Source organism: Myotis brandtii, unplaced genomic scaffold, assembly GCF_000412655.1.
Source record: "Myotis brandtii unplaced genomic scaffold, ASM41265v1 scaffold892, whole genome shotgun sequence".
NCBI lineage: Eukaryota > Metazoa > Chordata > Mammalia > Chiroptera > Vespertilionidae > Myotis > Myotis brandtii.
Window position 1 is genome coordinate 5009 of NW_005371656.1, and position 12958 is coordinate 17966.

General features: G+C 35.9%; 1 protein-coding gene and 1 pseudogene across 1 annotated transcript; both read right to left on the reverse strand.

Annotated features, from left to right (window-relative positions):
* Nucleotides 1-211: 211 nt before the first annotated feature.
* LOC102258806 (olfactory receptor 4S2) lies at nucleotides 212-1147 on the reverse strand. Its single transcript, XM_005885099.1, has one exon. The coding sequence runs from the start codon at nucleotides 1145-1147 to the stop codon at nucleotides 212-214; it is 936 nt and encodes a 311-aa protein (XP_005885161.1).
* Nucleotides 1148-9636: 8489 nt separating this feature from the next.
* On the reverse strand, nucleotides 9637-10785 carry LOC102259103 (annotated as a pseudogene).
* Nucleotides 10786-12958: the final 2173 nt, after the last annotated feature.

A 12958-nucleotide genomic window follows, 5' to 3' on the forward strand; every position in this document is an offset into this window, starting at 1 on the left:
AATAAGATTTCTCTGGTCTAAATATTTTAGAAAATTGCCTGATTATGAAATATTAGGACAAATATAATAATAATGATGATACACAATACCTTACTTTTGTAGAAAGTGTTATTCTCTCATTTTTCCTCCCCCAAACCCCATAAGATTATTATTGTCTTCATTGTACAGATGATGAAGTTTAAGAGTATCCAGCGTAAGTTGTTACTTCCAACTATTTATCATTAGCTTCCCGGAAAACCTTTCTGCCCCATAGTTTCTTCATTGCATTCTTTACTTCTGCATTTCTCATCGTATAAATCAGTGGATTTAACATGGGGGTGACAATGGTATAAAATACAGCCACCATCTTATCTTCTGAAAAGGTAGTATCAGGGCGCATATACATGAAAGTACAGGGACCAAAAAAGATGATGACCACAGCGATGTGGGAGCCACAGGTGGAGAGAGCTTTGCGCCTGCCATCTGTTGACTGTTTTCTCAGGGACACCAGGATGACAGTATAGGAGATCAGCAAGATAACAAAGCTCCCCAGAGCAATGGTACCACTGTTGGCTGTCACAACAACACCAACGACATATGTATCTGTGCAGGCAAGTTTCAGCACCGGGTGGACATCACAGAAGTAGTGATCGATCTCATTGGGTCCACAAAAGGGTAGTGGGACTATCAGGGCCACTTGGATAATGGAGTGTAGGAACCCACCTACCCAGGTCCCCAGCAGCATTTTATTGCATCTGTCCGGGCCCATGATAGTCATGTAGTGTAGGGGTTTACAGATAGCCACATAGCGATCATAGGCCATTACCGTGAGGATGAAGATCTCCGTGCAACCAAAGAAATGTACCCCGAAGACTTGCAGCATGCACCCTTCGTAAGAGATAGTTTTGCGCTTGGCTAACAGGTCGACAATCATCTTAGGAGCAGTGACTGAAGAGTAACAAATGTCCACAAAAGAGAGGTAGCCGAGAAAGAAATACATAGGAAATTTGAAAAGGTTGCCCTTGTAAACTGTCAGCATGATGAGGAGGTTTCCCAGGAGAATGACTGAGTAGAAGAAAGAAAACACCACGAAACAAACTTCTTCCACCTCTAGGTTTTGAGAAAGGCCCCAGAAAACAAATTCAGTTACATTGTTTCTTTTCCCCATTGAATTAGTCTAGCAGACCAAGGTCCCAAGAGACAATTCAGTTATCTGAAAGAAAAACATAACAGAGACCAACAGAGTTAGTATTTCTAACTCGAACAAACAAATAATCACAGTCGTTGAAAATAGAAAAATGGCTATTACTGCTGCTTGGCAGGCCTACAGGAAGAAACTGGAGTGTGAGCATCCTACCTGAGCGTGATAGTCCATTCCTTCACTTCAGATGAGAAAACAAACTCCAGGGAGATAGTGCAAAGCCTCTAAGCCACACATCTGGTCAAGAGTCTTACCTCCCTCACCCTTTATTAAGGTTATTTTGATCTGTTTCTAAAAATGTACTTACTTCTTATTCTGTAGAAGGCAGTCAGCTTAATTTTGAAACAACTTTTGTGTTTGGAGATATGGTAACAATTATATATCTGAATAAGTTTGTCTTATTTTTGACACAGAAACAAAAACATATGCCCACATTCTACAGGCTGTTCTTCTTATGAAACACTGACCTTTATGTATATGAATTTACTGTCCCCTCTTTGCCATCAAGTTCTTATAGTGAAGAGTGGTGCGGTGCCGTAGAAAGAGGGCCAACATGATACAAACCTGATTCTGAGATAATGGTGCTGTAATTCCAGAGAAATCCCTTAGCTTCATGGGGCTTCTGTTATCCCATCCGTGAAATGGAAAGGTTTTCTCTTCACTATCATCTATCTTCCTACCATAAAGTTAAATATATTCTGTCAGCCTGAAATAGCCCTAACACCCTGATAAGGAGGCAGAGAGAAGAGGAGATAAAGTCACAGAAAAACCCTCTGGAGACAGATCAGGACCTGTTTGACTTGAAAGGAAGGGAAGTGAAGTCTCAGGTAATTTCTGTCTTCAAACCCAGTGTTTGAAGATTCCACAGGAATTACTTTGACTTGGTATTTTAAGCATTTGTCTGTTAACTGGAAAACAACAACAATAACACACACAAAAAGACAAAGAAATAAAGGAAGGACTTTGCCCTTAACCTCAGCATTCTTTCATGCACCTTTTTTTTTTAAGATCACCTTTAAAAAAATTAAATTTATTGGGGTAACATTGGTTAATAATAGATTTCAAGTCCATTTCTATTTACATGATCTGTACATTGCGTTGTGTGCCCACCACCCAAAGTCAATGTTCTTCCGTCACCATGTATTTGACTCCCTTTACCCTTTACCACCCTCTCACCCCTCCTTCCCTCTGGTAACCACCCTTCCCTCTGGTTACCACCACACTGTTGTCTGCATCTCTGCATGCATCCTTTTTAAACTTTCAATTTTATGCTAGTTTATATTAGGTCTCCCACTATAATTATATACTTGTACATAATTATTAATTCTGCATTATAATGATAAACATGAATTAAGTATTTCTGGAAGAGATCTTCGCTCAAAGATACTTTAATGGGGTTTAGGAAGAAGACAATATTTACTTTAAATAGATAAATCTTCAGTGGTGGAATTTCAGGTACTCTAGTGAGGTCACTAGAATGTAAGTGTGGAATGGGGTCTGTGCACCAGTTTGGACTCATTGGGGCTTGCAAGATATTCATCAAGCAAAGCCACAGAGGTGACTCCTTTAGTTATTGTTTAGTATGGATTACAGAGTGTCTTAGGTAGTCATTAGAAATGTTGTCCATCTGAGGCATGTCATCCCAAGATCTGTCAAGTTCAGTGCCCTCAGCTGCCCCTTTGCAGCAAAATTGTACTTGGCATGTCCAGCTTTGGGGAAACTACAGGCTGGCTTTTCTCAGGTCTGTATATAAGAGTAGGTAGAGCAGTCATTACAAATGTGCCTTCTCTTGTAATAGTAATAATAATAATAGTAATAGTGATAGTGATAGTGATAGTGATAGTAATAATATTAATAATAGTAATAGTAATAGAAATTCAAATTCAAATTCAGACTCAAACACTTCCCCCTGCTTTTATATGCTCATCCTTCTTTGGATTTTCTTTCTGAATTTTAAAGAAGAATATTTTCTACTGAGAAAATCTTTCGATTTAAGAGAGCTCAAGTATCAGTTTTTGACAACTGTGAATTATGCTGCTTGGTTCTCATCTAGAAGAAATTGGGTGTGTAAACACAAGCTTGGGAACTGTGCCCCCCCTGTCCATACCATAAGGTCTTAGAAGAATCCTTCCTTCTCTTCAAATCAAGACTCATCTAGAAGAATTCTTTCCTCCACTTTCTGAGCATTTCAAACATGATGCCTCATGTTCCTTTGAAATTATTGGCATTTGCTTATTCACAACCATGCTGTCCTATCTCATAGACATGTCTAGATTCACTTTATTATCTTATCATTATCTCAATAACTTTATTCTCCCCTTATTTATGAGAATAAGGTTCTTGCAACTATATTACAGGTTTTCAAAATATAGCAATTTGATTGAATTCCCTCTTTCCCCAAACTTTTTGGATTAGTTTTAGAAGAAAGAAAATCTCACCAGTATTGTCCAGAGGTTGAGTCTTGCTTTATTTTCCTATCTCTTCTGAGGTGATGTTGGTGCAGCTGTCCAAAATAAAGCAAGAATGAAGCCTTAGGAATTGCTTTGTGAGTAATTACTACCAGAGAATTCCTGACCCCAAAAGTCAAAGGCTGATAGAAATCAAGTCTTTGTTACTCAGGTTTTGTCTCTCACCGACTGAAATCTGCCGTTTCACAGTATCTTTGGCAACAAATGGTCTTTTCTCTACTTTTATAAAGTCTATATAAAGAAAGTGAAGCAAAATGTTAATGACCTTGGGGAACGCCTTTCCCCTAGTCTCCCTCCACAAGCAGAACCACACCAGAGAACTAACAATGAGCTTTAATTTCCAGACTCATTTTTGATTTATTGAAAAAGATTAAAGCTATTTTTATTTATTAATTTTAAAACCCAATCAATTCTTGCATTTAGGCCTATAACTCTAATTGAAAGCATAGCAAAAGAAACAACCAACAAAATGAAAAGTCAACCTATCAAATGGGAGAAGATATTTGGAAACCATCTATCTGATAAAGGGTTTTATCCAAAATATAACCAAAAAACAAATAACATTTTTCCAAAGACATTCAAATGGCCAACAGGTACATGAAAAGGTGCTCAAAATAATTAATCATTAGGAAAATGCAAATCAAAACTGTAATGAGATGGCATCTCACACCTGTTAAATGACTACCATCAAAAAGAGAAAAGTGTTGGTGAAGCTGTGGAGAAAAGGGAACCCCTGTGCATTGTTGATGAGGATGTAAATTGGTGCAGCCACTCTGGAAAACAGCGTGGAGGTCCCTAAAAAAATTAAAAATAGAACTAACATATGATTCAGCAATTCCACTTCTGGGTATTTATCCAAAGGAACTAAAAACAAGATCTCAAAGAGAGTCTTGCAGTTCCATGTTCATTGCAACATCACTCAAAATAGCCAAAATATGGCAACAACCTAAGTCTCGGTCAAAAGATAAGGAAAAAAAAGTATATATAACAATGGAATGCTATTCAGCCATGAAAAAGAAGGAAATCCTGCCTCTTGTGACATCATGAATAGACCTTGCAGGGGTTATGATAAGTGAAATAAGTCAGAGAAAAACAAACACTGAATAATATCACTTATATGTGAAATATAAAATAGCCAAACTCATAAAAACAGAGAAGAATGGTAGTTACCATTGGCTGGGGGCTGGGGAAAATAGGGGAGATTGTGTTCAAAGGGTACAAATTTCCAGTTATAAGACAAATAAGCTCTGGAGATCTAATATACAGCATGGTGACTATAGTGTATTAATATATTTGAAATACCATTAATACTGTTATATACTTGAAAACTGCTAAGAGAGTAGATCTTAAATGTTTCACCACAAGAAGAAAATGATAATTATGTGACATGATAGAGGTGGTAGCTAATGTTATGGTGGCAATCATTTTGCAATATATAAATATATCAAATTAACAGGTTGTATACCCTCAACTTATATATTAATTATATCTCGATAAAGCTAGATGAAAAATAGCACCTCACACTTGTCAGAGTACTGGTGCCTATTATTAAAAAGACTCAAGATAGAACATCAAACTTTACAGGGAAGGCAGGGGAGGGTGGCAGGGGTGGAAGAGATCAACCAAAGGATTTGTGTGCATGCATATAAACATAACTAATGGACACAGACACTAGAGGGGTGAGAGAATGTGCTGGGGGGTGGGGGTGGCTGGGGAGAGGTCAATGGGGAGGGGAAAGGAGACATATGTAATACTTTAAACAATAAAGAATTTAAAAAAAGGTAGTAAGTGTTGGTGAGGATGTGGAGTGAAGGGAACCCTTGTACACTTCTGGAAGAAATGTAAATTAATATAATCATTATGGAAAAAGAGTATGGTGTTTCCTCATAAAATAAAAAATGGAACTACTATATGATCCATTAGTCCTACTGTTGGGTATGTATCCCAAGGATATGAAATTATGATCTTGAAGGGCTATCTGCACTCCTAAGTTTATTGCAGTATTATTCACAGCAGGCAAGGTATGGCTTCAATCTCATTGTCCTTGACTAATGAATGGACATAGAAAATGTGATACATACACAGACTCAAAAAAGAGGAAAATTCTGCTATTTACGACATCATGTTGGAGCTCGGGGCCATTAGGTTAAGTGAAATAAGCAAGACACAGAATGGGAAATACGGTATGACCTCACTGATATGTGGAAATGATATAGAAGGGGAGAGTTAAATGGTGGTTACCAGGGCCTAGGGGTTGTGGGAAATGGAGAGATGTTGGTAAAAGGGTACAGGCTTTCCGTTATGTGGAAAGCATAAGTTCCAGAGTTCTACTATATAGCATGGTGACTATAGTTAGCAATACCACATTGTATACCTGAAATTGCAAAGAGGATAGAACTTAACTCTTTTCAACACACACACAATTATGTAGAGACAATAGATATTTTAAGTAGTTTAATTGGGATTATTTCACATTATACATATGTCAAAACATTGAGCTGTACACATTAAATATATGCAATTAAAAATTAAATTTATTGCAGTGACATTGGTTAACAAAATTATATAGGTTTCAAGTACAATTCTATGATACATCTGTATATTGCACTGTGTGCCCACCACCCAAAGTCAAACCTTCTTCTGTCACCATAAATATATGCAATTTTTGTATGTCAAAAATATATCAATAAAACTGTAGCCCTAACCGGTTTGGCTCAGTGGATAGAGCGTCGGCCTGCGGACTGAAGGGTCCCAGGTTCGATTCCGGTCAAGGGCATGTACCTTGGTTGCGGGCACATACCCAGGGGGGAGTGTGCAGGAGGCAGCTGATCAATGTTTCTAACTCTCTATTAACAACAAAAAAAGCCTTGGACACATACCAGAAGCTACCCCAGAAAATTTAAAATTTTTCTTCATTTTCCCAGTTTTAATTAGACTAAAAGTACTTTTGAACCACATAAACCCTTCTGATTTTTTTCCATGTAGCTTCTTCTAATCCTGTTTTCAAGCTTTCATTATTCTTTCATTTCCATGTTAGCTTACTTTTTTTAAAAATAACTCTTATCTTCAATTATTCATCTGAAATGCAAATCACTGTGTGTGTGTGTTCTGGTGTTAGAGAGAAGTAGACTAGATAAACTTACGATGGATCATATGGATCATGACATTCCCATTCTGTGTTAATTACATGACCCTCCTCGTACACCATTTACCTTAATATGCTTTCACATTCCTTGAACCTGGTAGTCCAGTTATAAAATATTTTCTAGTAAATATTTGAGCATTAAAGAAATTATATAGGAACATTTAATAGTGTCTTCCTTAGTAAAACCTAAACACACACACACACACACACACACACACACACATTTAGAGACAGGGAGAAAGAAAGAGGGGGGAGGGAGAGAGATAATGTAATTCTACAGAGAAAATTGCACTTGCATACTATTTATAATCCAGATTCTTTTCTAGCAGCAGGTCTGATAACTTGGATCTAATGGAAATCCACCTGGTGAGCTTAGGTAAATAAAAAACAACTTGCAAGGAATAGTCAATGCTCAAAGAAATTCAGTTTTAGAATGTATTTTCTATTAAGTATTTAATCATGTGAGCCTGGACATCTCTAAGCATAATATAGTGCTAGAAATATAGATTGTGATTTGACTTGTTTGGATATTAAAAGTATTCCTTGCCTTCAAATTGTTTCTCTGAACACCTGACCTCTCGTTGTTCATGTGAATATTGGTTGAGTAACCCGTGTCAATTGTCTCTGAAATAATATAGTTTTTTTTTCTATGAATGGCTAATGAACTATGCTGAGGGAACTGTGAATTCAAGAAGCTGAAGTGATAGAGCAGCGGTTGAATGACCAGAATTTTAATGAGGAAAGAGAGACAACGCTGAGAGGAAGGAATAGAGATAAAATGACAGCTGAAATAGAAGGGCACTGGTGGTGAATTATTTCTCGTTCCTTTCCATGATCCTGCCTGAATGTGTGATACCAGCGGAATATATTTTGTCTTTATTGTGTAGATAGAAGTTTGGTTGCAGTTAAAGGTAAATATAGGGATCTTTTCTGAATTTTATAGACTAATATGTTTTGAGATTATGAAAGCAATAAATTCAAGAAGTTCCCTATTGAGGGTGTGACAGGATGTTGTAAAGGGACAGGGAGACAGTGACAGGTAATTGATGCTTAGCTGGATAGCCAATTTCAAATAAGAAGAAATCATTATCAAAACTTTTGGTAAAAAATGACAAAGCATTGATTAAGAATAAAAGTGGTTCACAGGTTACCAAGAAAGTGAGAAAACCCAAATGAAAGGACAAATAAGCTTCCTGCCATAACCACTACCATGATCACTATTCCCTTCTCTTCCCCAAAAAAGTTGGCCCAAGAATTAATTTAACCAAAGACCCCAGGCAAGGCCACTATAAAATCAAATAGAAGCATCTCAAAACTTGAATCTCTATTTACCTTATCTCTATTAACTTGTTCTTGTTGTCTGTAATAATGGTGATGATAATTTCAATTATTGAATATTTTACTTATATACTCTTTTATGTCATTGAAGTTATTTAGTTTAATAATTCAATACACATTTACTGGTTATTGACTAAATGAATGGTAGCCTACTGATTATTGGTTAAGTGAATGATAACCTGTAGTTGACAAGTGATAGAACAAAGGCAAAATAATTGAAATGTTTATTGAGCCCCTCCCATGAACTGGGTGACATACACTTTATCTAGTTAATTCTCACAACAGTGTTGGGAGATAAATGTACTCCCAACAGCGATATGATGGTCTGAGGAAAAATAGTACTTGCCAAAAATCACACAGATAAGGAAGAGGTGGCTAGAATTCAAAATTAAATTTGTGAAAGTGCTTCCTACTATTTCAAAGAAGAATGTAAGAGAGCCTCTCTGTATTTCAGGAATTTAGGATCCTGCAAATTAAGGATGTATATAGTTTACTTTAGCAGAGATTAAAAATTGACATATTGGGGTCAGTGAGACCCTCTGTTTTAAATACCAATAGTAGCACCTATTCATTCAGTATCAGGAACTGTGAAAAGTACATAACATTTTGCTAAGTGTATTGCTAAGTGAGATTTATGAGGTTTTAGATATTGATACTATTATGTCTTAGGTCAATGGTGTTGGCCTAATTAACATCTCTATAACTCACTTTCCTCTTCTGTGAAATGGGTTTACAATTAATATTTACTTCTTAGTGCTATTATGAGGATTAAAAAGTTTATGCCTATAACATGTTTAGAAGAGTGTTAGGCACACAGGAATGCTCAAATTGTAAGCTAATATAAGAATTATTAGACCTATTGATAGTGTAGTTAAAAAATATACTGAGGCCATATGATTGTTCATAACAAAGCTAGAATATAAACCTGAGCAATTTCATTTCATTTCCTCATGCTCAAGGTTTTTCAAATCTTTACTTTTAACAATTTTTGAGTCCAAGGGTTATGTGAAATCTTAACTGAAACATATCGTATAAATCATCAAGACTAGCTTGCTCATTTTTTTCAAGTCAATAACACTTTAGTAAGTAGAACCCATTATAACAACATCTCTTTATTACATGGATTCAAATATTAGTACACAGCTTACCAATCATGTTCCCTGATATTTAAGTCATTTAGTCAAAGCCTCTTAGTGCATCCTCAACACTGTCATTCCAAGGGGCTTCCTTAGAATTCCCTTTGCAAAGTCTTGCACAAAGATGAGGCTAAGCATCAGGAAGAAAGACTGCTGTTAGCAGTTTTATTTCATCATTTCATCACCATCATCAAAAAGCACGCAGTTTCTTCCTTCTATGTACATGGCATTGTCTAATGAGTGCTACACCCTGCCTATGGTACAAAGTTTATAAATACAATATACCAATACAAAGTTGAAGCCATTAAAAAGAGTTTAATAACAACTAGGCAATAACTGACTCTAGAGTGCTGATGGAATCTATGAGATTTAGAAATGACACACAAACTCAAACATTACAGTCAACGCTTTGCTTGAGAAGGGGTGACAGACGAACTTTTTATGTGCTGCTGAAGTTGACAAGTTTACTTTCAACAAGTTGCTCCAAGTTGACTTTCTTTCTGCTATTATCTTTAAATATTGCAAAGCATTGTGGGTGGCATCACTGTGCATAGCCACAGGAGATCCCAGAGCCATGGCAGACTACGATGGGACTGGGGGAGAGTTCAGTGAGACACTGATACTGTCCGTTGGCACTCAGTTCTTCTATATCCAAATACGTTATATTGAAACCTTGTTCCTTGGTGATTTCACTAAGCAGTTGGTTGTAATCTATATTTGGACTACTGAGGAGGCTTCTTTTTAGTAGGTCGATCTTTTCACCCTGAGAATTCTTTAAAGAATGCCAAGTACGTCCTAAAGAATGTCTTGCTGCATTTGCTAAAGAAATGTAATTTTCTGGATAAATATTACAGAATTTGTTAATTGAGGAGGCTTCTTTTTAGTAGGTCGATCTCACCCTGAGAATTCTTTAAAGAATGCCAAGTACGTCCTAAAGAATGTCTTGCTGCATTTGCTAAAGAAATGTAATTTTCTGGATAAATATTACAGAATTTGTTAAGAAAAGTTTCAGCAGCATTTTTCTTGGCTTGTTATTTTGATGTCCCCTTCCCAGTTTCCATAAATGACTCTAGCTTGCAAACTGTCATATATTCTTTCTTATGAGCAGGTCCTCCCTCCTAGGAAAGGGTATATTTAGTAATGATGACTAGCCATGATGAATAGCCAATTCCTATAATCAACCAATAGGATCAAGCTGATTCATTGATTGTTTGGAAGGGTCAGTCATTATGGGGTCAGACACTGCAAAGGGAATACTTGCATTGGCTTTCAGAATGTTTATGGCAGCCCCTGCAGCCCTATGTTTTGCCAGCTTCTTACTTGTACCTTCACCTGTGCAGGTTATGTCACCAACGGTTACTCTGAAGGTGAAACAGGGCATGTGGATTTGCATATTGGATCTTTCACACTCATACACGGGAAGTTCTTGGTCTTCATGCCATATTCATGTAATACCTGAATCGGTGTTTTATCTGGGTTAGCTGTAATCATCTTCCTCAATCAAAAGGTTTCAAGCTCCTTCTGGATTAATTTAGTATCTCAATTTTTCATCTGTATATCAAAATTAGAATGCCTGAAATGGTTCAAGGACAATAACTTTAGACATTATCTGGCTTTACATAAAATAATTAGAAAAAAAATTAGGTGAAAAAGTGGGATTGTTAACATAAATTTACTTTGTTGCTTTTACTACATTTTTATGTAAGAACTCAGGATCTTGACTCAGAAAACTCTGGGTTCAAGTTCTGGTTTGCTAAGTAGCACTTAGGTGTTCAATAGATACTTGATCAGAAAAGCCTCACCTAAATTTTTACCTCTCTAAGGTATTATTACTCTTGCATTGCTTCAAACTAAACTGCAAGTATTCCCTTTGCAGGTTCTGACCCCATAATGACTAAAAGTATTTCTCTCCATTTTAGATAACAAACAGTGTTGAAGGATATAAAGATAGGAGCTCCCACCTAAAATGGATGACTGCCTCAAGAATAGAAACGAGAGATCTCATACTTTATAGTTGAAGAGTCAGAAATACGGGCGGTAGTTTCTGGGGAATGGGAGGGGAAAACAATTCAGGTGGTTATTTCCATGCACAGGATTTAAGTAATGGTTTTTTTTTATGTCCATTCATATGAACAAGCAATTACTTTAAGAGTAAAAATCAGAACAGCTTTTAAAACATTATTTTTAAATAATTTTTATTTGTTTTTAAGTAAGGAAGTATCTACATACTATAATTGGAGGCATGAACCCTTATTTTTCAATGGCGTCACTATAAGCTAATTCTAAATCTTAAAATTGCACCATAGAAATAAATTAGTTTTAAAGACCCATTACAAAGGTATTTTTAATTGAAAGGTGACACAATAACTTAAATCTATAAAATAGTAAGGAGGAGAGAATTTGAAACTTAATTGACAAGATTAGGGCAGAAGGTATAGCACACATTTTAAGAAAAAGGGGTGAGTATTAATGATACAATTTTGGGTCAAAATTTATAGTAAAGAGAATTGGACCATGTGGTCACCAGATTACTGACTTAGTAACACTAACATTGAGATAAAATCAGCAGTGAATACTGCTATGGTTAATAAATCAATGGTCATTTATTGATTTGTTTGAGTTTCATTTTTGTGACAAAGTTCAGGCATGTGTCCTCATTTCACAAACGAGCTAACTTAAATTCAAAGAAATGAAGTGACTGGTACCCAAATTCACACACTGCTATAATTAGTAATAGAACCTAGGTCCCATCTGTTTGTCTTCATATAAAACTTTCCCACAAACTTTTTTTTATGAATTATGCAGTGTCAAGATTCTTTATGAGTTTTGGCAAAAGGTATTGATTGAACAAATATAGAACAAAAATTCATACTTTTATTTAAACCACTGAGAAGAAATTGACTTGTAAAATTTGATACACTGAGTCAAGAGCAAAACCATGAAGGGATGACTGCTGTATGCTTCTCTTTAGAAATTTTAACTATTGCTTTATTCTGTGGTTCTTTTAAGTATATGATTATTATTGACGTCCCTATAGAAAAAGCTATGCTTCTATTATACAATATCAGCATTTTACCTTCACGAGTCACTATGATAAAAGTAAACAAGCAATTAAAAAATGATTCAAACCAATTGCATGGGACCCGTGTAGAGTTTTTGTCTTCCACTATGTAAATGTAGATGTACCACTATGTGAATCTTTGCTTCTATACATTAAACAAAAACTCTGTGTGACTAATACTTGCATCTTTAACAAACATGAGTTTGAAAAGATCCAGAGTAATGTCTTTCCAAGGACTTAGATATATTACTTTAGAATTGGAAAATATTTGGCAACTAATAATAATTTTAAAACATTTTAAATTGATTGCATGCATTCTTATTTTTAAAAGATTTTAATTGATTTTTAGAGAGAAAAGAAGGTAGAGAAACATCGATGTGATAATGAGACATCTATCAGCTGCCTCCTGCATGCCCCCTACCGGGGATCAAGCCTGCAACCTGGGCATTTGCCCAGACAGAGAATCAAACCAGTACACAGATGGTGCCCAAAGAACTGATCTACACCAGCCAGGACTGAATGCATTCATTTTTATTAATATCAAGATTGAACATAATGTCCTGAAAGACTGACTTATGGAGATCATCATGAGACTAATTTTAAAATTATTAAATATCAGCTATTTATTTT

Excerpts from the sequence above, each read along its gene's own strand:
- LOC102258806 (XM_005885099.1), bottom strand. The coding sequence starts at position 1,147 with ATGGGGAAAAGAAACAATGTAACTGAATTTGTTTTCTGGGGCCTTTCT.